We start from the raw sequence: 27,316 nt of genomic DNA, 5'->3' as shown, positions 1-27,316 counted from the left end.
AACCTACATCTAAAATTTCAAGTGTTTAGTCTTAAAATTGTCGGAAAAATTTGGTAGAATTTCCAAAGGTCAAATCGTTGAACTTTGACCCCTTGACAGCCAAATTTCTGGCCTAAAACCGAGTAAAATGATTTTCCCAAATTTCAATTGCCCTCATATCAAATCTCGCCTCTGTAGACTGAAAATTGACAGAGTACAGTGGTAGGAAAATGTACACGCGCAGACAGACTCACAAACACTTATATATATATATATATATATATATATATATATATATATATATATATATATATACTCGCGGGAAGCCCGGCATTGCCCGGTCGTAAAATACATTTAAATATGATATTTTGATTAATACAGATTTCGTATTTATTATTATATTATATTGGACCCAATATATACTAATTGTTTAAAAAGTAAAAAAAAAAAAATAAATAAAAAAAAATGACTCGTGCGCCCCCACTGAGAATCCAAAACAAAACCTTACAACCTTTTCCTTTTACATCTGAGCTATATTCGTAATGCCGTAGTTCAACCTGCACTTGGCAAATTCCATTTTTATAACTTTTACACTCTTGCTCCGATTTGCCCCGGCTAAAACCCAAATATAAATTTTGACATGGTTTCAAATAACCTATATATTACCTTACATGTCTGTAGACCAAAAACTGGCAAAGGAGTTTGGTAGGAATTTTAAAAAAATAAATATATATACGCGTACATAAATATGGAGGGAGAAAGAGGTTTGTGTTTACTATAATCTTTTTTACGCAAATATTACGTATCATGTAGAATATCTGGATGAATATAATTAAACGTAATAGTTAACTAAAGATGATCATCCTATCAGAAAACCTAAAAACCTAAACTAATTAATAAAAATGAATGCTTAAAAGTATATACAGATTAGCTAGATCTTTTGCAGATGAATGCAATTCGACGACCCATATATAACAAAGTTGTATTTTCTTTTTAAAGAAATAGAAAAAAATGCTTTTTAATATAAATATGAATAAGCAAAAAAAACAAAAAACAAAAAAACCCCACACAATTTACAGGAGTATAATATATATATATATATATATATTTATATATATATATATATATATAAAAGTGAAAGTGTCTGTCCGTCCGTCTGTCTGTATGTGCGTGTACATTTCCCTACGCAATAACTCTGTCAATTTTCAGTCTACAGACTCGAAATTTGATATAAAGGGTACTGAGATTTGGGAAATCTATGTGATCGGTTTTCGGCCAGAAATTTGGCTGTTAAGGGGTCAAAGTTCAACGATTTGACCTTTGGAAACTCTACCAAACTTTTCCGACAATTTTAAGACTAGACACTTGAAATTTTAGATATAAGTTCCTTGGACATGGATCTAACTTAATAACTTGATTTGAGTCCAAAGCAATAAATTTTAAGGGGTCATAATAGGAGTCAAAGTTAAAAAAAATTGACCGCTTTTTTTTTTTTGCTCAACATACACCTCCAAATACCCGGGCAACGTCGAGTTGAAACAATACTATATATATATATATATATATATATATATATATATATATATATATATATATATATATATATAATCGTAAAAATATGGGGACCGTTCGGCTGTGCTTGCTTGAATCTTGTTTTCTGACGATCGAGCCATTCCATTTTTTAAATAAGGGATCAGGTTAATACATATATATATATATATATATATATATATATATATATATGTGTGTGTGTGTGTGTGTGTGTGTGTGTGTGTCTGTGTGTTTCTGTGTATATTTCCCTACGCAATAACGCTGTCAGTTTTTAGTCTACAGACTCGAAATTTGATATACAGGTTACTGAGATTTGGGAAAATCTATGTGATCTGATTTCGGCAAGAAATTTGGCGATTAAGGTGTCAAAGTTCAACGATTTGACCTTTGAGAACTCTACCAAACTCCTCCGACAATTTTGGGTCTACACACTGAAACTTTAGATATAGGTTCCTTGAACATGGATCTAACGTAATAACTTGATTTGAGCTCAAAACAATAAATTTTAAGGGGTCATAATAGAGGTCAAACTTAAAAAAATTGACTCCTGGGGTCTCTTCCAAATTACTCAGACAATTTCTGGTCTAAATATTTGAAATTTTACATAAAGGATATTCAGAGATAAGGCAAGCTTTTTTTATCAGTTTGGGTCGAAAAATTTTAGTTACCAATATATAAATGTATGTATGTATGTATCTGTTTGCATGTCTGCCTTAAACTTTCAGTACAGGCGACGGATTTTAGCAAGATCAGTATCGTTTTAAAGTTCGACCTTTCATACGACAAATATCGTAAAATTGGCTAAAAACATTAATATCTTCCCCTTCAACTAGGCACTTTTCTACGGGGGTCACTTTTTTCGCCGATATTTTTTAAAGTTATCCTCTCCTTTAGATTGTCTAGCCTTAATTTTAAAAAATGTCGTTTCCAGTTTGGCGGTGGTCATAACAGCATAAACGTTAGGTTTTACCCCGTTCTTTTCCTCCTTTGCGGTACGTGTTCGAGCCTGCCTTCCTACTCCCATTTTGTTTTTGCTCAACATATACATCCAAACACCCGGGCAACGCCGGACTGAAATGCTAGTATATATATAAAAGTGAACGTGTCTGTGTGCTTGTCTGACTGTGTACATTCCCTACGCAATAACTCTGTCAATGTTTAGTCTACAGACTCGAAATTTGATATCCAGCGTACTGAGATTTGGATAAATCTTTATGATCGAGTTTCGGCCAGAAATTTGGCTGTTAAGGGGTCAAAGTTCGACGATTTGACCTGTAAGAACTCTACAAAACTCCTCCGACAATTTTGGGTTTAAACACTTGAAATTTTAGATATAGGTGGCGTGTACATTATATAACTTAATAACTTGATTAGAGCCCAAAACTATAAATTTTAAGGGGTCATAATAGAGGTCAAATTTAAAAAAAATTGACCGTTTTTTTTTTTGTTTTTGTTTTTTGCTCAGTATACACCTCCAAACACCCGGGCAACGCCGGGCTGATATGCAAGTATATATATAAAAGTGAACGTGTCTGTGTGTCTGTGTGTCTTCTTGAGTACATTTCTCTATGCAATAACTCTGTCAATTCTTAGTCTACAGACTCGAAATTTGTTATACAGGGTACTGAGATTTGGGAAAATCTATGTGATCGGTTCTCGGACAGAAATTTGGCTGTTAAGGGGTCAAAGTTCAACGATATGACCTTTAAGAACTCTACCAAACTCCTCCGACAGTTTTGGATTAAAACACTTGAAATTTTCGATATAGGTTCCTTGGACATGGACCTAACTTAATAACTTTATTTGAGCCCAAAACAATAAATGTTAAGGCATCATAATAGAGGTCAAAGTTAAAAAAATTGACCGTTTTTTTTTTGCTCAGCATACACCTCCAAACACCCGGGCAACGCCGGGCACCCATGCTAGTATACATATAGTTTTAAACTCATAGTATTTAATAGGTTCAATATAATACTCGACAGAGAATTGTCTCTACAATAATGCATACATAATTCGTATATATTAAAATACTATATTTAGGCTTATATTACAACCGGGCAACGCTGGGCGGCTTTCTGGTATGTATATATATATATATATATATATATATATATATATATATATATATATATATATATATATATATCAAAGTTTTCAATATTTCGGATTTTTACGGTATTTTTTTAACATTGGCAGTGATTGGATATTGTCATCCTTTCGAACATTAAATGAGAATTAAAAGAAATAAGCTGTTGCGAAAATATTCGGTGAACCAAGTGCAACAAGGATACGAACACTTGCACTTAAGCGGAGGTTAAAATCGTTAAAAATCTAAATCTGAAATAACAACGTAAATGTCTGGTAACTAGTAAGAAGTCCAATTCGTTGCAAAAACGAACAGATAAAACAATTGAAAAATAAAAATCCAATACATAAAATGGAATTGAATTTGAAATAAGTTGATGCTTCACTTGTTTTCATATGAAAAACAGAATAGTTGCATGATTTGAATTTATAAAATACTAGTCTAGGTGCCCGGTGTTGCCCGAGTGTGGTGAAGTGTGTGTTGGGTAAAAAAAAAAAAAAGTAGTAGTAGGCAGGCAGGTTCGAATCCGTACCGCGAAGGAGAAAAAGAACGTGCCCCCCCCAAAAAAAACGCGACGTCTTTGCTGTTACGGCCATCGTCAAAAAGTGACGTAGGTTTAAATTAAGGCTAGAAAATCGAAAATATCTGCAAAAAAAGTGACCCCTTCCTATAGTTGAGGGTGAAGAAATTAATGTTTTTGACCAATTTTTCGATATTTGTTGTCCAAAGGGCCGAACCTAAAATAGTACCAATCTTGTGAAAATCCGTCTCCTCTGTCGAAAGTTTCAGGCATACATACATACATACATACATACATACATACATACATACATACATACATTTAAATAGACAAGTGAGATTTATATTATAGAAGATTACGGTTTGAGACTATTTTGAATAGGACTCTTGTAGGTTATTTTTAGAGAGGTAAGTTATTCAAAATACTATATGGAAATTAATATTTTCCAATTCCTAAATAAAACTGTAAAAGTTGATTTGCTACAAATGAAGTACGCAAGAATTTCAAATGCTTTTCTTGTAAAATTGTTTTATTCAATGGAAAATTGAATTTACGATCCTCATTGTTGAAGATAATACTTTTTCTTTACTTACAAAGTTTAAACGGTGTGCTAGCGTTATGTATTATTGTTGGCAAATATTCGTCAATCTGTCGCATTTACATTGCTAAGGTGCAGAAACGTACATGGAACTTGATTGGCCGCACCTTTTCCTCTTTCTAACCTCGCTCTCCCACGGATGGGATGTTACTAGTTTCATTGTTTTTGATAAACTTTTTTGTTTTTGAGGGTGACATTACCATAATAGAAAGTTGGATTCACGACCAAGATCTTGAAGACAATTTGCTTTTGTGGCTTACACATTTCTGACTTACAATTAGAAACGCTGTCTAGATCGTAAACGTGTCCCTTTTCTTATAGGGATTCTTATGGATATCTCTGCTCACAATGAGAAATCGACTCTAAAACTTCTTTGTCTTTCTTGGGATTCATATATTAAATCCATTGCTCTTTCTCCTTCCCGTAAAATCGGTTTCCTCAATCGCTTTAAACATTTTATCACACCTTAAAGTATACTCTATTTCTACAAATCTGCTATATATATATATATATATATATATATATATATATATATAAGTGAAAGTATCTGTCTGATATATATGAAGTACTGTTGTCATATTTTGCCTGGTTAATCTCCCCTATTTTCGCGTCCATGATGAAGTGCAGAAGCGTATCTGTATTTCATTGGTCCCGCCTTTTCTTCTTCTTTGCAACCACTCTTTCACAGGCGTGATACTGTTAGTCCCAGTCTTTTCTACAAATACTATTACGACATGGGTTCTTCAGAATTGCCTGATCTATTCCCTGCTTTCTTTGCTCGAGTCTGTTCGACTCGGTAGTCAATTGTAATACGGTTTCCAGTAGATTCTCTTCCAAGAACCACAATCTTGTGAAACTTTCTTCCTAATAACTGACTTCCACCTACTTATAACCTTGGTATTTTCAAGACGAATCTCGATAGGAATTCACAGTCTATTCAATAGTCATCTTTCGTTCTTGTTAGCACTTAATATCAAATGGTTTCATGTCTTGTCTGGAGCGATTTTCATAAAATAGGTAATATTGTTGGCAGGCTTTTTAGCCGACTCCATTCGTCAATCAAATCACAATTACTTACTTTTGTATGCGGTTTGCGAGTTCAACCTCTTTGCTCGCAGACGCCGCTTTCGAACTGTCGGATTCTATCAGCGCTTTTAAATTTTCAATTTCACTGTAAAGGTTAACCATGTGGCCGACCTGGGGTCCATTTTGAACTCCGTATATACATTTCTTAAAGGATGAAATTACCCTGAAAGGAAAAAAAAAAATATATATATATAATATCAAAACCCCAAACTTACATTAAGTGATTATTTGGAAAATAAAAAGTAATTGGTTTACTTCAGTGTTTAATAATTGATGTAAGTCTACCGGAGATAGCACCCAGTAATAATACATGAAACTTAACTGATGAAGACAAACGACTGGCCAGAAGAAAGAAAAAGTAGGTAATAGAAAGGAAACACAGCTGATCTAAAAATAAATATCTCGTTATTTGGTGCAAATGTCATCTGCAAATAGAAATACACCCGTCGCTAAATAAACAACAAACTGGATGTAAATCATATTTTGTAGACATAGAGCAATACACATGTCGCAAAATACACAACAAAATTGATGTAAATCGTATTTGTAGACATAGAGAAATACACCCGTCCGTTCAATAGACAAGTAAATAAATGTAAATCATATTTTGCAGATATAAAGAAATACACTCGTCGCTAAATAGATAAAAATGGGTGTAGGTTATGGTTTGTAGAAATATAGACATATACCTGTCGCTAAATAGACAAGAAAATGGATTTAAATCATATTTTGTAGGGATATATAAATACACCCGCCGCTAAATAGACAAGAAAATAGATGTAAATCATATTTGTAGACATAGAGAAATACAACAGGCGCTAAATAGACAACAAAATGGATGTAATTAATATTTGGTAGAAATAGAGAAATACACCCGTCGCTAAATAGACAACAAAATGGATGTAATTAATATTTTGTAGAAATAGAGAAATACACCCGTCGCTAAATAGACAGCAAAATGGATGTAATTAATATTTGGTAGAAATAGAGAAATACACCCGTCGCTAAATAGACAACAAAATGGATGTAATTAATATTTGGTAGAAATAGAGAAATATACCCGTCGCTAAATAGACAACAAAATGGATGTAATTAATATTTTGTAGAAATAGAGAAATACACCCGTCGCTAAATAGACAACAAAATGGATGAAATTAATATTTTGTAGAAATAGAGAAATACACCCGTCGCTAAATAGACAGCAAAATGGATGTAATTAATATTTGGTAGAAATAGAGAAATACACCCGTCGCTAAATAGACAACAAAATGGATGTAATTAATATTTGGTAGAAATAGAGAAATACACCCGTCGCTAAATAGACAACAAAATGGATGTAATTAATATTTTGTAGAAATAGAGAAATACACCCGTCGCTAAATAGACAACAAAATGGATGTAATTAATATTTTGTAGAAATAGAGAAATACACCCGTCGCTAAATAGACAAGAAAATGGATTTAAATCATATTTTGTAGAGATAGAGAAATACACCCGTTCCTAAATAGACAACAAAATGAAGGTGAATCATAGTTTGTAGGTTCATACCTACATTGTCGATGTATGCATTACCAAGTACTCACAGTTCTCGATATATAGGTGTCAGAAATTTTGAATCAACTCACTGATATTAAGACAAAGAGAGTCCGTTGATAAGTGCGTTCAAGATATTAACCTATGTACATAGCTGCGCTCCCACGACTTCTCTCTCATCTCTGTGCATTGAAACTGAACAATAAGAATATACGATTATATTTTATAGACCAGTGTTTCCTCATTCCACAGCACTAAGGTAATCCTATTAGAAAAGTGGTCGCCAGATGTTTGAAAACATTCTACTCCTGTAGCATCTCTGCACGAACAACTAGCCTTTGACATTAACTGCTTTCTACTTATTTCTTTAGCTGTATCAATGCGTATAAATTAAAATGTTACGTGAACAAACACCCTACTGCAATACTTCTCACTTAAGATGCCTATACAAATCCCATAACCCACAGTAACTTCTCGCATCTCAGTGGCAATGTGTCTTGTTTTGAGGTGAATAAACGAATAAAAAAAGAGAGATTGAACTCACGGTTTGTTGTCAAGAAAATCCTTGAATGTCGGCATGGGTGGGGATCCCCCGTCACCAATCCGACTGATACGTGGCACTTCCGGTTTCTGTTAAACAAAACCAGCAAGAAAAGTATTCAGAAGAAGAATTAAAGTTACCGCTAGGTAAATATGAACTAATGTTCTTGTGCTAAGATTAAGTTAACAGGATTCGTTTAATGGTGAATAGTGGATTTGATGAACAGCAGAATGTGACTCTAAGCTCAATGTTGCCTTAACATAGGAGGGAAGATACAGAAGTTGAATATCTAATTAGCCGGTAAGACAGAGATAAGTAAAAGATATATTTAAAAGATAAACATACGAACGGGCGACAATATAAAGAGGAATAAAGATAATGGGCAAAAAATCAAAACAAATCGATAGATTTATTCGTATTATTTGGATTCATCGAACCACTGTTCTCATCTTGAGTGTGATTTTCACAACATTTCGGTCCATGTAACCTCCGACCTACTTCAGTTGTATCTTGTCGAACTCAGTAATTCGGACGGAATTTCGAGCAAAACCCTTTATTTACTTCACGGCGGTAGCGTGATCTTGTTCTGTCAGCCAAGACTGGATAGAGGTCTTAAGTAATTTGCAATTGTATTTTTCGGTCGCCCACACTTAGGATTGAACCTTCAACCTTCATGAGAATATCACTTTTTACAATTGATTTTTCCAAGTACTCTAATCCCTGCGCCAATTTCAGTACGAATTTTCGGAGCCTTAAACCTATTTTATTTGTAGTTGTAAATCCCACTATTAATTACTAATTATTACTATATATTAACGTATATCTATGTATATTAATAGTTTTTACTTATTACTTGCATATATTATCTATTGTTTATAATTAATGGTTCCAATATCGTGTTACATTCTATACTAGGTCTACTTAGTAATTGCTTATTCCCCAGCATATGTGCTGCTTCTTTCAGTTGTCTTACTTGTCCACCATTCTTCTTTGACTATAATTTTTACATTGTCCCATAATGGTAGATGGTTTTCCTTTTCTTTCCAGATATAGTAAGCTACACCTGGCGTTTCAGTTTCTAAACGTACTACCTGAAAAAGGTCGGAGGTTACATCAACCGAAACGTGAAGATCACACTCAAGATGAGAATAGTAGTTCGATTAATCCAAATAATACGGATGTCTTTATAGCTCAGGCATTAAAATCAAAGGAAAAATAAATCGTAAGTTTGACAGAAACGTTCCTGAGTTCAAGATACACCTGAAGAAAGTCGGAGGTTACATCGACCGAAACGCTGTGAAAATCACACTCAAGATGAGAACAGTAGTCCGATTAATCCAAATAATACGAATAACCAATCATCATCTCAAAAATTCAGAAACGTAACAGATTTATGTTGATAATATTTGGATATTTCGTTTCTTTATGAAACTTTGTTAAGAATATCACTAATTGAACGGAGTCAAAGTCAATATTTATTAAGTTGGAAGTAATGGTGTGAAAAGGAAAGCACAACAAGAAAATCGTTAAAATAAGCAGCAGCATTAGAGTGGGAGGGGGATAGGCTTAGCAGTAGACGGGACATGTGTGATTTAAAATGATTGGGTTTTGATATTGTGTTACTAGTATATATTTGGAGAAAAGGGAGAGTGCACTGACTGTCAAGATCACTGTCATGGTGTGCGGTAGAGCAGTTTGTGAAATGCGTGATGGACGAGCGGAATTCCTTAAAAACAACTAGGAAAGTTTAAACAGTGGATTAAAGAAGAAAACCGGAAATGGTTCAGGGTAGTGGGTAGTGGAAGTTTATCGTTTAAGATGATTTGTTTGTGACAGTGTTTTAGCTGTGAATAGATATTTGAAGAATAGGAGAGAGTACTCTATCTGGTAGGGGGATTATTATGGTGTATGATGGTGTACTTTGTATAATGCTGGATGGTAAAAGTTTAGGCGGTAGATTAAAGAAGGGAATAAAACAGAAATGATTGAGTGCAGTGAAAAAGACCAATCTTATACCGAACGTTTTCCATGTGTTATTTAAGATGCTATGTTTGCGAACATGTTTTAGCTATGACTAGCAGGAAGACCTGACGTTGTCCGGTATTGAATGTGGAACAACGCATTTTCCAAACTTTCAAAATTTTTTATTATCATCGGAATCGGTGAAATCGTCCAATTTCCAATGAAATCGATTGATTATCTGCTCTAGACTGGGACCCACTGTGGTGCATCTCGAGGAAGCTTCATATGCTTCACCACATTGACTTATTCCGCAATACATTGTAGTCTACATCGTACTACTGCGATTTTTATAAAATTATTTTCATATATAATGACTTGAATTAAAGTTTAAAGTGCAAAAGTCAAATATCATGGTTCAATTGGGCATAATCAGAAACATTAATTTCTTATCAAACAATCTGCTGTTGATTTTATACGCCAGACTTTCCTGCGTGTGCGGTGATAAGCTTTGCAAATGCACTTGCGATGTTAGGCTGTACAAGGGTAGTAGCTTTGGTCAAAATCGAACTGTTCCTTCTTTAGTCAGGTTTTTTCAATCATCGATTTTCGATACTTATCGAGAAGCATCCTGATACAAAACCTATATAAGAACAGTCCCAGACATATAAAGTTAATTTGTCTAAAATTTCAAAATTATCGGCTCATGTTGAAATAATAACATGGGAAAGGGAGGGTGTTTTGTAACTATTCTGCACTTTTACCGAACAATTTAATAAAGAAAATATGCCGTAATACTTGAATTTAACGTGAAAAAAAACTATTAAAAATAGCACGGTACCTTCTCTGCATAAGTATAAAAAAATAAAAGACACTGAAAAAGAAATAGTTGAGGGCAATGTGTAGTCAGGGTAAGTTTCTTTTTAGCAATGTAAAGGTGTGTAAGTTTATGTATAACTTGAAGTTGAAGAACTGAATCTTTATCTAACATCGAATTTAATACTCTGTTCACTGGGAATTTTTAAAGAATCCCAGTATCATATTGGTGTGTATTTTTTAAGACAATTGCATTGTAACATATTTGTTGCATGCCAACACCCAGAACCCACACGTTGTATACAGACAGTCGCAATTAAACAATGACAAGAAAAGAATTCGATTCACTCTTTTTTTTCAGTTTAAGCAATGGACATTTATTTACAGGTACTTCCAGAATAAGGCATTGTCTCTTGTTCAAAAGTTCTCTCTTTGTCCGATCATCTTTAGAACGTGTCTTTTACTGACACCCTCGTCCCACGCAGGTAACACGTCTCTCTTTCTCTTTTATAATCTTTTTCTTTTTTTTTCTTCCTCGTTGTGACGTCACCTTGAAAATTTGCATACAGCTGCTGCTGCTATATGTGCGTCCGCGCTCTGTTACAATATGATGCGTGTCAGTTTAGTATAATGCATACATTTGATATTTGAATATTCTTTTTAGATTAAATCTCTTGTTGAAAATAAACAGACAGAGGACAAAGTAAGAATAGTGTCGCTTAATTTTATGGGTTCTTTTGTAAATAAAAGTTTTGCAAGTTTAGTAAATAAATAATAAAAAAAAAACGCTCTCTACATTAAAAAATAAATCTTGTTAGCCGAAAACCGAACAACTTGTTTTTTATGCTTGTTTAGGGATGCAACGTGTGTATGCGAAGATTAAGGCCACCTGGTGTTGACCGAAATTCGTTTCTGTTATTTTGCCCATTTAGTGGCGTTTTTAAAACTTTATGGATAATTTTATTAATCTGTTTTGATCATAAATTTTGGTCGAGTAGACGTTAAGTTTTAACAATATAAACATTATTAAAGTAATTCCAATTATTGTCGGCCGGTATGCTTTCTTATATAATACTTAGATGATAAGTGACGTGGAATGTATGCTTCTAAAAACATATTTTATATAATGCAGTGTAAATATCGTTTTTATACGTGTTAGTGGGTGGAGTGATGAGTCTTTGTGAATGATATGGTATGACTTTTTCTTATATTTAAAATGAGGTTTACAAAGAGTTATATGATCAATTGCATTTTAAAACCTAGACAGAAAGGGACTATTATGTGTTAAGTCGCAACATACCACCAATAAATAAATAAATAAATAAATACAGAAAAAAAATTGTAAAATTAAAGGAGGTAACTCTTGCCTTTTTGTCTTGCTTACCGCAATGACCTTTTTAATAGAATTCCATCCCTGGCATTCATTTCAGAGAGCAGACATTTTATGAACGGATGTTACACAGCGGCTTCAGTTAACGTCCTCGTTATAAAGGTAAATTCTTCTCCACTTATTATAAAATGCGTAAATAATCATTCATAAAATATATCGAAAATAAAATGGGAGTCTGTAGAGTTATTTTTACCTCCTAGGAGGTAAAAATAACTCTACAGACTCCCATTTTAAAGAAAAACTTTTTACGAAAACATCTGAAGAGAGCACACCCTAAGCTCGAAACGCGTTATAAAAATATTTAAAAATAAAAATAGGATGAAAACCTTTAAAAAAACCCCACAATTGTTGATGGCTACACTCTTTTAAATATACATTTTTTCCTCTCGTTGGAACTACACAACCATCACTTTATATATATATATATATATATATATATATATATATATATATATATATATATATATATATATATATATATATATATTCTTTTAAAATTCTTTTAACTTTCTTGAAGTTTTACATTTGGATTTTATTCCAATTACGGAATTTCCTTGGATTTTACTTGTGCAAATGGAAATTCAATTAACTTTCTTGAAGTTAAATAGTTGGATTTTACCGTCACTGGATTTTTTAATCTTCCACCAGACTATCCATTCATGTGTAATCACCGTTTTCTTCACCATATTCCCTCTGCTTCACTTTTTTTGTTTACAAGTAAGATCTTTGACTTACTTATTGTTTCATCAAATACTTCTGCATGCAAAATCCGATCCCGCATTTTGCTAATTCCTACCCTCTGATGAGAAGGAAAGTATTTCTTCGAAACTCCGCGGATTAAGGACTATCCATTTATCTAGTGTTTCCTTTTCAGATTAAATATGTTTTTAACTCATTTCAAAGTGTTTTTTTAACATATTTTATTAACTGTTTATATATATATATATATGTATATATATATATATATATATATATATATATATATACATATATGTATATACATGAAGAGCATATGACAAATAAATGACAAAAGTCTATATTCCAAACTTTAAGATGTGATCATCTTATTATTTATTCTGCTAAGTAGGTTTACAATTGATAGCACCTGTTTCATAGCGCAATATCATTCATTTAATTATTATATCAATCAATGAATCTATTCTGCATTTAACACCTTAAATTAATCTATCTATCTATCTATCTATCTATATATATATATATATATATATATATATATATATATATATATAGATATAGATCGTGTCTTTATTTGTCGTACACAACTTGTAAATTTGAATAAATATAGCGCGTGTAGACATGTTTCTAAGCAAGAGAAATTAGACCCCTTGAGAAAAGTCGTGCATAAACTACAGTATAACCCCGGGGTACGGTGGCCATAAGATACGTTTTTTCAGGTTACAATGTGGAATACGGTGTTTTTCCTGCCCCTGGTTACGGTATTTGTCCCGAGTTAAGGTGTTATTCATAATTTTATTTGATTATATACATGTGCATTATATACTGTACTGTATTTTGTTAATAATTTCAATGCCGTATCCCGGGGTTCTACTGCATTTGGATTAGTCGGATAACTGTTTATATTTTGAGTGATATTTTCACACAATTTCTGTGGATGCAGCATTTAAACTTTTTTTTAGGTGTATCCTGACGAACTTGAGAATCTTTCTGTTTAACTCTGAAATATGCACGGAGTTTCGAATTCATTTTTCTTTATTTAATACACGAGAGTAGCATACTTCCGTCAGATATGACAGGCTAGAAGTTTTAAGTAATTCGCAATTGTATTTTAAGTCGTGCGGAAACCCCTGGCGTAGTGAACAAAATACCTCGCAAAATTCAGTCGTAAGCTTACAATCTTCTGAAAGTTGAAGTTTTAATCCTTAGTGTTGGCAGCACTCAAATAAAATTGTCGAGCATTAGTCCAAAGAATCCAAATAATACGAATAAAGTAAATATAAATTAGATTGGTACAAAAAGTAATATCCTTTTTTTTATCAAATACATATACGTCAAAAACGATATTATTTTTGCACCAACCTAATAGTACAGGAAACAATATAAGAATCTAATTCCAAAAGCGATGCTGATTCTGATGTCCCAACCTGCTGCATTTTCCGTGCCATCAGCCTCTCTTCTTGTTGCCGTCTTCGTGCAGTTCGAATTGCTTGTTTGCGGTTTCGATCCCGACGTCTCTTTTCTTCCATAATTTCGTACATGCGCAGTCGTTTAGTCTCTTCGTCCAACTTTGCCCATTCCACTTTACCAAGGGTCGAGATATGCTGACCAAGTTCAAGGGAAACATCAACAGTTCTGCAAATATACACTCATGTGGTACAGTCTGTATATTTTAGCTTTACTGGTAGTTTAAAATCAATAAATATTTATTATTTTTAACATTACTACCAGCATTGGAAATTTTGCTTTAAATAAAATTAAATAAAAAAGATAACTAAGAAAATCGTTTTTGGCATCGAAAAATAGGCACAAATTTATCCGATTCCGATACCCCTAAAAGTTCCGATTTTTCCGATTTACGATTCCGATTCTAATTAATCGTCTCAACACTAAGGGATACCACCCGATCCGATATCTCCGATTAGTCTCGAAAGACAAAGGGTACCTCTGTAGGGGCATCTATGCGTGTAATTGTGAGGCCAGGGTTGCGCAATTACTAACCATTTCTTACTATTTTTTACAATTACTAACCATTATTTAATATTTTTATTTTTTTTTTCACTAATTTTATTCGATTTCCTCATCAACTACTTTAGTATTGATATCTTTAAAAACAAATATTAATATGTTTAGTGTGGAATTCATAGGATCAAACAGTAACTTACTTCACTATGATATAAAAAAAATACTTAATAATGTGAGTTTTATGTTTTTACTTTCAGGGAGATCCGAAGTTGCCCGGGATGTAATGATGGTCAACGAATATTTCACACTCCTATATTTTTATTGTCATCAAAATCCGTGAAATCGCCCGGAAGGAAGCTTCACATGCCTCGATGTAGTAACTTAGTCCAAAATATATGTTACTATACATTCTCCAGAGAACCTACTGTTTATTTTATAAAATTATTTTATATAAACTTCTTTCCAGTTAACGGAAAAAAATATTAAGATATTTACATGCGGGGTTTGAACCTACAGACAACGTCAGGCAAAATTTCATAAAAAAAAAAACAAAACAAAAAAAAACAAACAAAACAAACAAAACAAAACAAAACAAAAAATAACAAACAAAAATAAATTTTCAAGTCTTATAAAATTTTTTTGCAGTTAACGAAAAAAAAGGAAATTTACGTGCAGTGTTTGAACCTATGGACCATATCATACAAAAAAATAAACAAACAAACAAAAAAAAACACGCTATCAACTTACCCACAGTAGAATTTTCACGGCCCGTTGTTCTATCACTGTTGCTAAGCGACGATATGGAACAAATAACTTTACCGACGATAGATAAATTAAAATAATGGATTCGATTATCAGTTATCGGTAATTATCGGGATATTATGAGACAAAACTCAACTAAGGTCATTTCCAGACTTATACACTAAAGTTCTGTAAATTTTAAAGAAAACCTGATCAGCCGTTTCGGAGTCTATAAGGAACGAACTCTCACACAGAGACAAAGTTGTATTTATATAATTGCAGATTCTTCTGATAGTTTGGGCACTCCTTGAAAATCAAATATTTATAACCCTATAAGAACCAAAAGTCTTTTAGAATAAATAAGGATATGTTTAGTGGTATGTAATAGCCTCTACTCACCTTTTGGTCCATGGGTGTGGTCTCTTAATTAATAGTTTCCCATCCTGTAATGAGATTTCAATGAAATCGGCCGTTGAAGGTGGTGTCCCCCCTTGGGCTCGAGTCTTGCAACTGATGAATAAATAAATACATAAAAAAATAAATATATAAAGATTGTCAATAACAGAAAATATATTAATAAGAACCGAATCTTGAAGAAGAACCCTGGCATTAAAAAAAGTCGTATCTAAAAAAATGTCTCGTGTTAGGATTCGGGTTATGCTGTGAAATATGCCAAATAAACACCACTGTGAAAAGCATCGCGGTGTTGTGGAAGGCGATCGATGGAAAATTTCGTGGAGGCAGAAAATGATTTTTTTTTTATTAAAACACTTAATGACATGAATGGACTCCATCTTCTCTGATGGGAAATACAACGTTTATTTTTTTTTTCAACTACAAAATATCCCAAATTCATGCTAAGATACTTTTTCTGGACGTCGTAATTAAATAAGTATTTACCTGATTCACGTCGTAGCAAGTTTAGACATGACGGTACTTTATAGTTAGAAATCTAGCTCCCTTAAAAAGAAAGCAATATAGATGAAGGCATAAGTTATCTTACCAATTAGTTCTTTCACCATATCTGGACTACGAAACAATGTTTAAAGATCTGTTTCGTTTACGTGGAACAATCAACATATATATGTTAGCATTATATTTTTTCTTACCTATACTCATAAGAAAAAACACATTTTCTTAGAAAAACGGAAGCATCGTTATATATCATTGACAATGAAGCATAAAAAAATCACTTCGTTTATTTAATCTAGGTTGCAATCTTTTTTTTATTCAAGCCATTTATGTCAATCATTTCTTTATGGTTTTAAATTAAATTGTATAATATTTTTATTTGGTTTTAGTTACAAAAATGTATCTAAAATATTTTATTCTAGTTTAAATAAAGGGACGAAAATGTGGAAAATGCCTTTAAATAGCGGGAGAAAACTTGCAAAATGCCTTCAAATAAAAGCAACAAATTTACCAAATGCTTCTAAATAAGGGAAAACAAATTTTCAAAATTCTTTTACAGAAAGAAAATTAAAACGTATCTCGCTGAAAAAAGGATACACTTTATTTTCAAAGTGTTCCGAAAAAAGGGAACAAAAATTTGCAAAATATCGGAAATTTATCCTCTTTCAGATAAATTCGACGCGAAAAAAATATATAAATAAATAAAAGGATGAAATAAAATAGGGGGGGAGAATAAAGTATAAAGGTCTTGTTTTAAAACGAAGAAGAGATTTTATTCACAATGAATTTAGTTGCAAATTTTTCCCTTTGCGGGCATTAAATTCCAAAACAGAGAACGCCAAGATAACAACATACAATGAAAAAAAAACAAAAAAAAAAACACGTTGGTTCTTATATTGAAAATGTCGTATCAATGAACGAATACAATATAATTCAAATAGTAGTTCCTAATCACACTCTCATATGAAATAAAATTTAGGAACGTACTCACAAATTGATGGCGGTCAGGCACGTGCCTTTTTCTTTTTTTCTCAATTTAAAGCCCTTTAAAATTTCTCTCCTTCAAATTACGTGTGCAAACCGTAGCCACGTAAATAAGTCTTCAGAAGTTCGCTTTCAACGCGTCCCAGTGTTCTGTTGCTGGGTATTCTTCTTTGAAGGAGAGCTCGTCAAAATTTCATATCTGCGCCGGACAATAAAACCACGTCCAATATCCACGTCGCTGGAATTCCCTCCCCCCCCAAAAAAGCCGAATTTCGCGCTGGGCTCGGGACGTCATCAAGGAGCTAGCATTGCTCTTTTTCTTCAAATTAAAGGGAGTTTCGCACGAACTCAAAATATACGAAACAAAGAAACATGAAAGATACGAAATACAGAAAATCAAATATAAGAACCAGGATAAAAATATCATAAATATATTAACAGGGGGATGCATAATTATTGGTACAAAAAATTCCAACATATATATATATATATATATATATATATATATATGCATATATATATATATATACATATATATATATAATGTTCGAATTATATATATATATATAACTTAAATCGTCTTGCTTGGACGTTAAAATCGTGTTTCCGGTCTACAGTTTCCGGTTTGAAAAATTCTGCACATGCGAATTACATAAAAACAAAGCCACGAAAGCTCTTTTTAATCGACAATTTTTTCGCGTTTAAAATATTTAAATAAAACAAAACTAAATCCCTTTTGTATTTTTTTTTTATCGGCATTTTATTAATTTTATTTGTATTTTTCATTGCAAGTTGGAATCATTTTCAAACAAAAAGAAAACAAATATGTTTACAATTTAATATCAAAAAGAAGATTCACACTGAAGTCCATGCACGCAGAAGTATTTAGATAGCAACAAGATCCATCAATGAAGTTAGTTGAAACATGGTAAAATACGTAAATCTAAAGGTAGTATATACATCCGCAGACTTGGAATATTCAGATCGTATGGATTTATAAGTTGTTCTAAGATTATGATGAAGTTGCTGATGGAAAAATATTGCAGTGTAGAAATTATAGTTTACGAGGATTTAAAGAATATAATTTAATGTTAAAAGATGGAAGGCTAAAATCAGCAATTATATCACGAAGTATTCAACAACTTAGCCAGCAATTGAATGTCTTAAAACATTAACACGTTTAAATTCTGAATATATATATAGTTATCCACATACAGTACTATTTCGTTGCATCACGACTCATCAGTGTGGCTAGACTAGCACTTTTCCCCAGTCGTAGATCGAATCGACAACCATCAAATTGATAGTCGACAGCGCTACCCATAAGGCTCCGAATTAGTGCTCGCAAACGTCTCGCATTAAGTGCCTATAAAAAGCACTATCCCATCGCTTTACAGTGATCAAACTGCTAATTTTTTTAATTAAAAAGATTTCTCCAACACACACACACACACACACATATATATATATTATTTTTTTAAAACTTAATTTGAAAACTACTACACGGTAGAGACACATTTTACACCAAAGGTATTCAGAGATAGGGCAACCTGTTTAATCGGTTTGGGTCGAAAATTTGAGCTACAAATATATAAATCTATATATGTATGTTTGCATGTCTGCCTAAAACTTTCGACATAGGCGATGGATTTTCACAAGATCAGTATCGTTTTGAAGCTCGACCCTTCAGACGATAAATACCGAAAAATTGGCTAAAACATTAATTTTTTCACCCTCAACTGGCCACTTTTCTATCGGGAGGGGGTTGCTTTTTTGCCGATATTTTCGAAAGTCATCCCTTTTTTCAATTGGTTAGCCTTAATTTAAACCTACGTCCCTTCCAGTTTGGCGGTGGTCGTAACAGGAAAGACATCAGGTTTTTTTCACGTTCTTTTCCTCCTTCGCGATACGGGTTCGAGCCTGCCTTCCTACTACCATTTTTTTTTGCTCAATACACACCTCCAAATACCCGGGAAATGCCGGGAATCCATGCTAGTAACCATAAAAGTGAACTTGTCTCTTTGTGTCTGTCTGTGTACATTTTCCTACCAAACTACTTTGTAGATTTTCAGTCAACAAGCTCAAGATTTGACATAAGAGGTATTGAGATTTAGGAAAATATTTGTAATCAGTTTTCGGACAGAAGTTTTGCTGTCAAGGGGTCAAAGTTTTCGGATTTAATTTTTGAAAACTCTACCAAACTCCTCCGCCAATTTTGGGTCTAAACACTTGAAATTTTAGATGTAGGTTCTTTGGACAACGTTTTAACTCAATTTGAGCCCAAAACAATAAATGTTAAGAGGTAAAAGTTAAAAAACTCACCTCTCAGCCAATTTTTGGTTTAAACATTTGAAATTTTACATAAAGTGTATTCAGACAGTGGGCAAGCTTTTTAATCGGTGCTTTGCCAAAAATTTGGCTACAAAAGAGTCAAAGTTCAAAAGATTGCATTTAAATTTGCCATCTATCGCCCCCACAACAGTGGGATTACTATCTTTAAGAGCATATCTGAGAAATTTGACCACATCCTGCCTACTCATCCTTCAGCTAACATTCACATTTGCGATGACTCCAATGTCCATAATGTGGAATGGCTGACCCACTCAAATAAGACGGATGACGAGGGGAGGTTCTGTCATGATTTTGCCACTGCCTATGACCTCACTCAGATTGTTCACGAACTCACCCGTGCCCGATACTACCAGTCAGTATGCAAGCCTTCTAGACCTTTTTCTCACAACTTCCCCTGAGCTATGTTCATGTTCCGTTTTATTTCCTCTGGGATCCTCCGACCACTCCGTTGTAGCAGTTAAGATAAAATTAAATGTAAGAAGTCTTCAGACGTACCTCTCCACCAAACTGTATATCGATACTCTATGACTGACTGGAATAGCTTCCGTGCATTCATATCTGATCTACCTCTGCATTCCAGGTTTAAAAAGAAAATGTCCTGTATAGTATCAGACCTGACCGAATGGTTAATTGTAGGCATAAACCGATTCATAATGCATCCAAGACCAAGCTTCTATCTTTACATCATCAACGATCTGATCCCCATCTGGCATCAACTGAAATGGATGGCTCTCGTCTTGGGGGGGGGCTCTATGTTTTAACAAGCTTCTGGGTTTGACCTTTACTCCTGATCTGAAATGGAACACGTACATCAGGTCTGTTGCCAAGGACACTGGGAAAATGGTGGGGTCCTTCTACCGCTCTAGAAGATATCTCACTACTGATGCAATTCTCTATCTGTATAAAAGCCAAGTACGTCCAAGGATGAAGTACTACTGCCACATCTGGGCAGGAGCTGCTAAAAACAGCCTATCCTGTCTTGACAGAGTACAAAATAGAATTCCTTTTCTCTTCCCTGCAGCCTCTCTCCCACAGAAGAGATGTTGCGAGCCTGTCTTTGTTTTATCGTTATTTCCATGGCAAGTGCTCGCCAATCTTTCACGAGAAACACCCGTCTGGCTGAAACAACCGTCAATAATTTTCCCCGCTCTTTATCTGTAACTAAATCCAAACGTAGATTCCATGAGCAGAGCTTCTTTCTCAGAAGTGCACGACTGTGGAACTCTCTTCCGTTTGCCTGTTTCCCACCTGACTACAATTTGGACGTCTTCAAGTCCAACATAAACAAACTCCTGACAAACCGTCCCCTTAAGTAAGACACTCTATCAAATCTCCAATACTAATGATTACTACAATACTATCTCATTGATTACTGTACACGCAATAACCCTTTCCTTGAGTGTCCTCCGGGCTTTGATAAGTGGTTACCTCTATTTAAAAAAAAAAGATTAGACCTTTGCGGTTTCTAGCAAACTATTCAGCAAATTTTGGGGCTAAACACTTGAAATTTTAGATGTAAGTTACCTGGACATGAGTCAAACTTTTAAATATATATATATATATATATATATATATATATATATATATATATATATATATATTGAGTAAAACGATTTATAATTTTGAATTAAAAATCAGTTTAAAAGAAAACAAACAAAATCCACTAGATTGTACGATCGTTTTGACAAAATATAAAAATATAACAGCATGCTAGAAAATAAACTGACTCAAATTGAAACAGATTTAATAATGGAGATAAAAAAGGAATATCTGCCTTACACACGACTAAAATCCTAGTTTTATTTTGGTGTCTTTAACCCCCCCCCCATTTTTGCTGTTGAGGAGACTTTGTTATTAACTGACAAAACTTTTCTCAAACAATTGTCAATATTTACTATCAATTTAACTAAAATGAACATCGTCTCTGAAACGATAGTACAATCTAGTGGATTTTGTTCGTTTCCCTTCTGAAACTGATTTTTAATTCACAATTATGAATCGTTTACTCGATATAAAAATAGCTCTAAGATACCTATACCTATTGAGCTTATTACAGTACAATGGGCACTGTTTTCTTTTAATAGTATTAATACATTTATTAGTACATTAAAATAAAATCTGCTCTTTAGACTCCAGATCTAATTTCCTCAATAATCAGGTCAAGATCAAAGTGTAGTATCTGTTCTTCAGATACTGCACTTCAATTTCTTGTTCTCTGTCAATGGAGAAGAATTCCTTCACGACTGAAACAATTTTTATTTTTGTTCCTTTTCTCCACATTAAAAAACGACCCTGGTGTCTAACTCTGTCCCGTGGGGAGACATTGTAAATAATAATAATAATAATAATAATAATAATAATATATATATATATATATATATATATATATATATGCACATAAAGTTATGAACAGTACGAGCAAAGCTGGGCTGAACTGCTAGTGTATATATAAAACATAAATTGATAAATATTGCTTGTATAACCACAATAAAGAACTGTGATACAGCGAAACAGTTTGTTTATAGATGGCTTTGTATTGAAATCTTTATATGATAATTATAGTAGTATTACTGAAATGTTATCAGTGTACCAAGTTTACGAATTGTGGCAGGTGGTTTCTGTCTTGAACATTACAATGATCTTACTCACTCGAGATAACTTTTGAAATCTTCTTGAAGGCTTCGTTTCCACGCGGCTTCCAATCGAAGAACAACTTCTTCTTTGACTGGGTTAAAAATCGAGGCAGATACAACATTTTTTGTGTTTAAAAGGGTGTTGTAAATAGTATCCCTTACTTTATTGCATATATCTAAAAAAAAAAAGTAAAAGAAAAGAAAATTAATTAAATGGTTTTAATATCATGCTGCAAGTTTTGTAAATCAGTCTGTCACCCTAAATCAGTCTGTCACCCTAAAGTTTAGTCTTCACTATTGTAAATCAGTCTGTCACCCTAAAGTTTAGTGTTCACTATTGACTTTAGACTCTCAATGTTTTAATTATTTCTGTTACCTTGAAGTTAAGTTTATAAATCTGAAGTTAAGTTTATAAATCTGAAGTTAAGTTTATTACCCTGAAGTTAAGTTTATCAACCAAGAGTTAATTTCATTACCCTAAAGTTAAGTTCAGTACCCTGAAGTTAAGCTTATTACGCTGAAGTTAAGTTCAGTACCCTGAAGTTAAGCTTATCACCCTGAAGTTACCATCCTGCAGTAACGTTTATCAACCTGAAGTTAAGCCTCGCATCCCTTTAATTTACTGTGTCACACTTTGAGTTTAGTCTTTCCCATTAAATTACGTCTTGAACCTATTAAATTTAGTATATTATTTCTTAGATTTATTCACCCTCCCAAGCTCTATACCTTTAAAATTACTCTATCCGCTATTAGATCTAGTTCTTCGCCATTAAATTTAAGTTTCGCATTCCTAAAATTTAGTATATTTCCCCTTACATTTAGTCTCTCTCTCTCTCTCTCTCTCTCTCTCTCTCTCTCTCTCTCTCCCTCTCTCTCTCTCTTAAGTTAAGTATGCATCCTTAAGTTGTGTCTGCCATCATTTCGAAGATTCTTGCAGTTTTTAACTTTTAAATTCAGATGAATCTCGGCTAAAACAAACATTTGTTGATTGGAATAAGCACCATCAGAATCGACACACTAACGCAAAATAATTGTATTTATGCCAGTAACGTGAGAATCTTGTGTTTTTGGTGGCCATGAAGTCATTGCAGGCGTTTTTGATATCGCTTAGGTTTTTGAAGTATTTCTCACGCAGAAAATTGTCGAGATGCTTAAAAAAGTGGTAGTCGATAAGTGAGAGGTCTGGAGAGTATAGTGAATGAGGCGGTTTCGTAACCCAATTCGTTCACCTTCTGTAGGGTTGGTTTAGCGACGTGCGGTCGGACATTGTCGTGGAGGAGAATTGGGCTTTTTCTGCTGACAATGCGGGATGTTGTTGTCGAAGTTTTTAATGCATTTCATCCATTTGTAGACAGTACTTCTTTGCCATAATGGTTTCGCCTGCATTAAAAAAATTGTAATGATACAACCGGTCGCAGACCACCAAATAATCAGCATGACCTTCTCTTGGTGCAACTTTGGCTTCGGAAAGTGTCATGGAGCTTCATCGGCGTCCAACCAATGAGCCGGTTGTTGTAAAGAACCCATTTTTCATCGCAAGTCACAACCCGGTCGAGAAACTGGTCGTTCTTGTTGCGCCAAAAAAGGGAAGATGACACTTCATAACAATGTTGATTTTGGTTGTCATTCAATTTATGAGACACCCATTTATCAATTATTTTTTGTCTTTCCAGGCTCTCTCAAGTGGTTGAAAATCATCGTATACGTTACGTCTAATTCAGAAGTGAGTTCTCGAACAGTTGTGCGTAGATTGGCTTTGATTAAGGCTCTTAATTGATCAAAATCCGATGGCCGATCCTACGCTCATCACCTTCAAGACTCTCGTCGCCGCCACGAAATTTCTTAAACCACCATTGTGCTGTGTGTTCAGTAGTAGTCTCTGGGCCGAACGCTTCGTTAATATTGGGAGCACTTTTCAGCAGCTTTTAGGTCTAGCTTGAACGGAAATAAGAAAATTGTGCGAATTTGCTTTTTTTTTTATCTTGTATTCAACGTTCTGGAAAAAAGGTATAATTCTTTTTAAACGATTGTAATTTAAACGATTAGATAGATCGACAAACGCCTTTAAAAATTACATATGAAGTAAAGGTATGATAAGGAAAACTTATTTGACAATGCATTATTTGAAATCAAAATAAAAAATTCCCCAAGAACCTACTTGTCAACCTCATAGTATGTAACTATGTTAATTTTTAAACGTCCTCTTCAGTTTAGACTGTGACCCTTGTTTCTTGATCCCCTTAAATATTATTATGCCCACCACCTTCCGTACGTTTATACCTTTCCTTGAAATCCATTTTGTCACTTTTAAATGTAAAATGTAGTGTTATCTTGTAAATTTAGTCTACTATGGTGTCAACAATGTTGGACAAGGTTTGTTAACTGAAAAGTGACGTCACACATACTAGGCAAAGCTAGTAATATTTGTCAAGACGGCAGGCTGTCGATGATGAATGAGAGCTTGAAGAAGGATGAAAAATACTTAAAAAAATATTGAAAATGAGAAAAATAACGAACACAATTTACATTTAAATTTAACTTCATGCAATAATAATAATAATAATAATAATAATAATAATAATAATAATAATAATAATAATAATAATAAAAAGTATTAATTAAAAAAGAAAAGTTATACTTTGTTCCTTCATTAAAAGATAAACATTGCGGCTTATCATAGATTCCAAATATTAAAAATATTTTTATTGTTAATAATTTGAAAACAATTTTTATAAATACATACTTATACATACTTATACTTTTATAAATACATATTTATAAATGACATTAATATCTATCCTGTTAATAAAAGAATACATTTTTGTAAAGTATACTTTACAGTCTTAAATTGTGTTCTTCTATGATAAGCTCTGTTTACTAATTTGGTTGCATATAGCTTTTATTTGGCTGACATTACTATATAAATATTAATATTTATATTCGCTTCAAATTTACAGAAGCTTTTAGCTTGTAAGCTTAGTTTTGACTTATTAATTATATATATATATATATATGTTTAGTAAATATATATTATATATATACTATATATTATATATACTATATATAATATATATATATATATATATATATATATATATATATATATATGCCTCCGTTCAATCTCGATAGACAATGGATACCCCCTGCGAGCGTTATTATCAGGCGAGAATTGCGCAATCCCTACCACACCTCCCCTGAATCGGCACTGTTTGTATTCAGTGGCAAAGGGGAAGTCCAGGACAACTGGAAACAATGCGGAGATAAGCGTAGAGCACATACAGCACCTGGAAGTCTACACTTATATGCTTATATGTACTATATATATATATATATATATATATATATATATATATATATATATATATACATTTACTATATATGCTATATATATATTATATATACTATATATACTACATATATTATATATAGTATATATAAATATACTACATATACTATATATATATATATATAAAGCATATATATATGTATAGTATCTATATGTGTAGCAATGTTTTTGTATAGAAAGGAAAAATATAAAAATGATACAAATCAAATTTAAGCAAAAATTTAAATATAAACAAACAATCAAACTTACTAGTGCAAAGATGTTACCCTTTTGAAACCGAACTTAGAGAAAAATAACAGTTACGTATTCCTTCTTATAACATTTGAAAAAAATACACGTAACGTTGAAATATTTGAAAATACTCAATGGAAATTATATTTATTATTAAAAGAAAAGTCTGAAAAGATTCCCGTGTATTTGTTTTTATAATTATAAAAACCAAAAAAAAAAAAAAAAAAAAATCAAAACCCTGAATTTTTCAAAGTTTCTCCGATAGACATATGTGAAAATCTTGGGATCAAGCAGAGAAACAAACAAACGAAAGAAAAAAGTAAAAAAAATGAAATATTGTTGGGATGGCATCCCTACAGATTCTGAAAATGTCCATAAAAACTGTTATTGGAGAGAGGACAACGACCGAGAGTAGAAAAGATGGAAACCCCATTACCACTGCGACTACAAGAAATCTGACAAGCTGATTCTGATCGCGGCGGGTGTATGGGTAGCTGCTGTCCTTTAATGACCGAGAAGTTTCCGTGTTTGCTATGAAGAAAAGAATAAACCTTCGAAGAACTTTTTTAAAACTAATTCTATTTTTCGATATTTCTTCATCAATAATGCTTATGTAAGTAGTTTTTGGAAGGAGACAAGGACAGAGAGAAGAAAAGGTTGAAATTTAACCTGCCACATCTTCTCAGAAATACCAAGGAAATAGATAGAGAGCAGTAAGTTTGAGGAAGAGTGTGGTTAGATGTTTTATGCGTATATTTATATGAATAACACATGAAGCGATAAACTAATGTTATTATTTTTATATTCATAAGCTTCAAGCGAGCAAAGACCCATACAAACCACTTATTGCCAAGAAAGTGATCTGCACTAAACGATGTAAACTCTACCGAATACCCACTTGTTTTTCTTTTATTGTAAACATAAAATTATGTCATTCAACACATAAGAATATATGAAAACTGATTACATTCATTAAAATATGTTTCTTTACTGAAATAACAATTACGTTGCCAGGTTGTATTTGATGTATTTAAATATTCCCTCCTCATACATAATTATCTTATGGATTAAACGCAACATTAATTCATAATGGCTTCTTTTTCCGCCCCCCCCCCATGAGATAGGAGCAATAGGTGCGTTTTATTTTATAGAGGTTTCGTTTGCAGCCCTAATCCTCTTTTCTAGGTCTTTCATCTTTTAGTACTTCTTTCGAAATATGATGTAAGAATTGTAATACTTATTTTATATCATAGTGCACATCTTAAAACTGTTAAATCTCCTTTTGTTTTAATTATTTAATGCAGAATGTATATCAAGATGACATTAGTAATCTATACTGTTAATGAAATAATAAAAATTTAGTTTCAAGCAGTGCATATTTGAACACTGATAAATGT

At 32.9% G+C, this 27,316-nt stretch overlaps 1 protein-coding gene across 3 annotated transcripts in view; it reads right to left on the bottom strand.

Moving 5' to 3' along the window:
- LOC145255686 (uncharacterized) overlaps positions 1-27,316 on the bottom strand; it is a 268,787-nt gene that overhangs the window by 63,219 nt on the left and 178,252 nt on the right. For all 3 annotated transcript variants that reach the window (XM_080114252.1, XM_080114254.1, XM_080114253.1), the window contains exons 14-18: positions 22,359-22,518; positions 15,861-15,971; positions 14,183-14,390; positions 7,898-7,983; positions 5,813-5,983 (exon numbers count right to left, since the gene is read on the bottom strand). In XM_080114252.1, coding sequence (XP_079970378.1) covers positions 5,813-5,983; positions 7,898-7,983; positions 14,183-14,390; positions 15,861-15,971; positions 22,359-22,518 — 736 coding nt within the window. The remainder of the gene's footprint in view (positions 1-5,812; positions 5,984-7,897; positions 7,984-14,182; positions 14,391-15,860; positions 15,972-22,358; positions 22,519-27,316) is intronic.

This window comes from Euprymna scolopes, chromosome 31 (genome assembly GCF_053919585.1).
Source record: "Euprymna scolopes isolate OS-2025 chromosome 31, ASM5391958v1, whole genome shotgun sequence".
NCBI lineage: Eukaryota > Metazoa > Mollusca > Cephalopoda > Sepiida > Sepiolidae > Euprymna > Euprymna scolopes.
The sequence above is the reverse complement of the archived record's forward strand: the minus strand, read 5'-3'. Positions and strand labels throughout refer to the sequence as shown.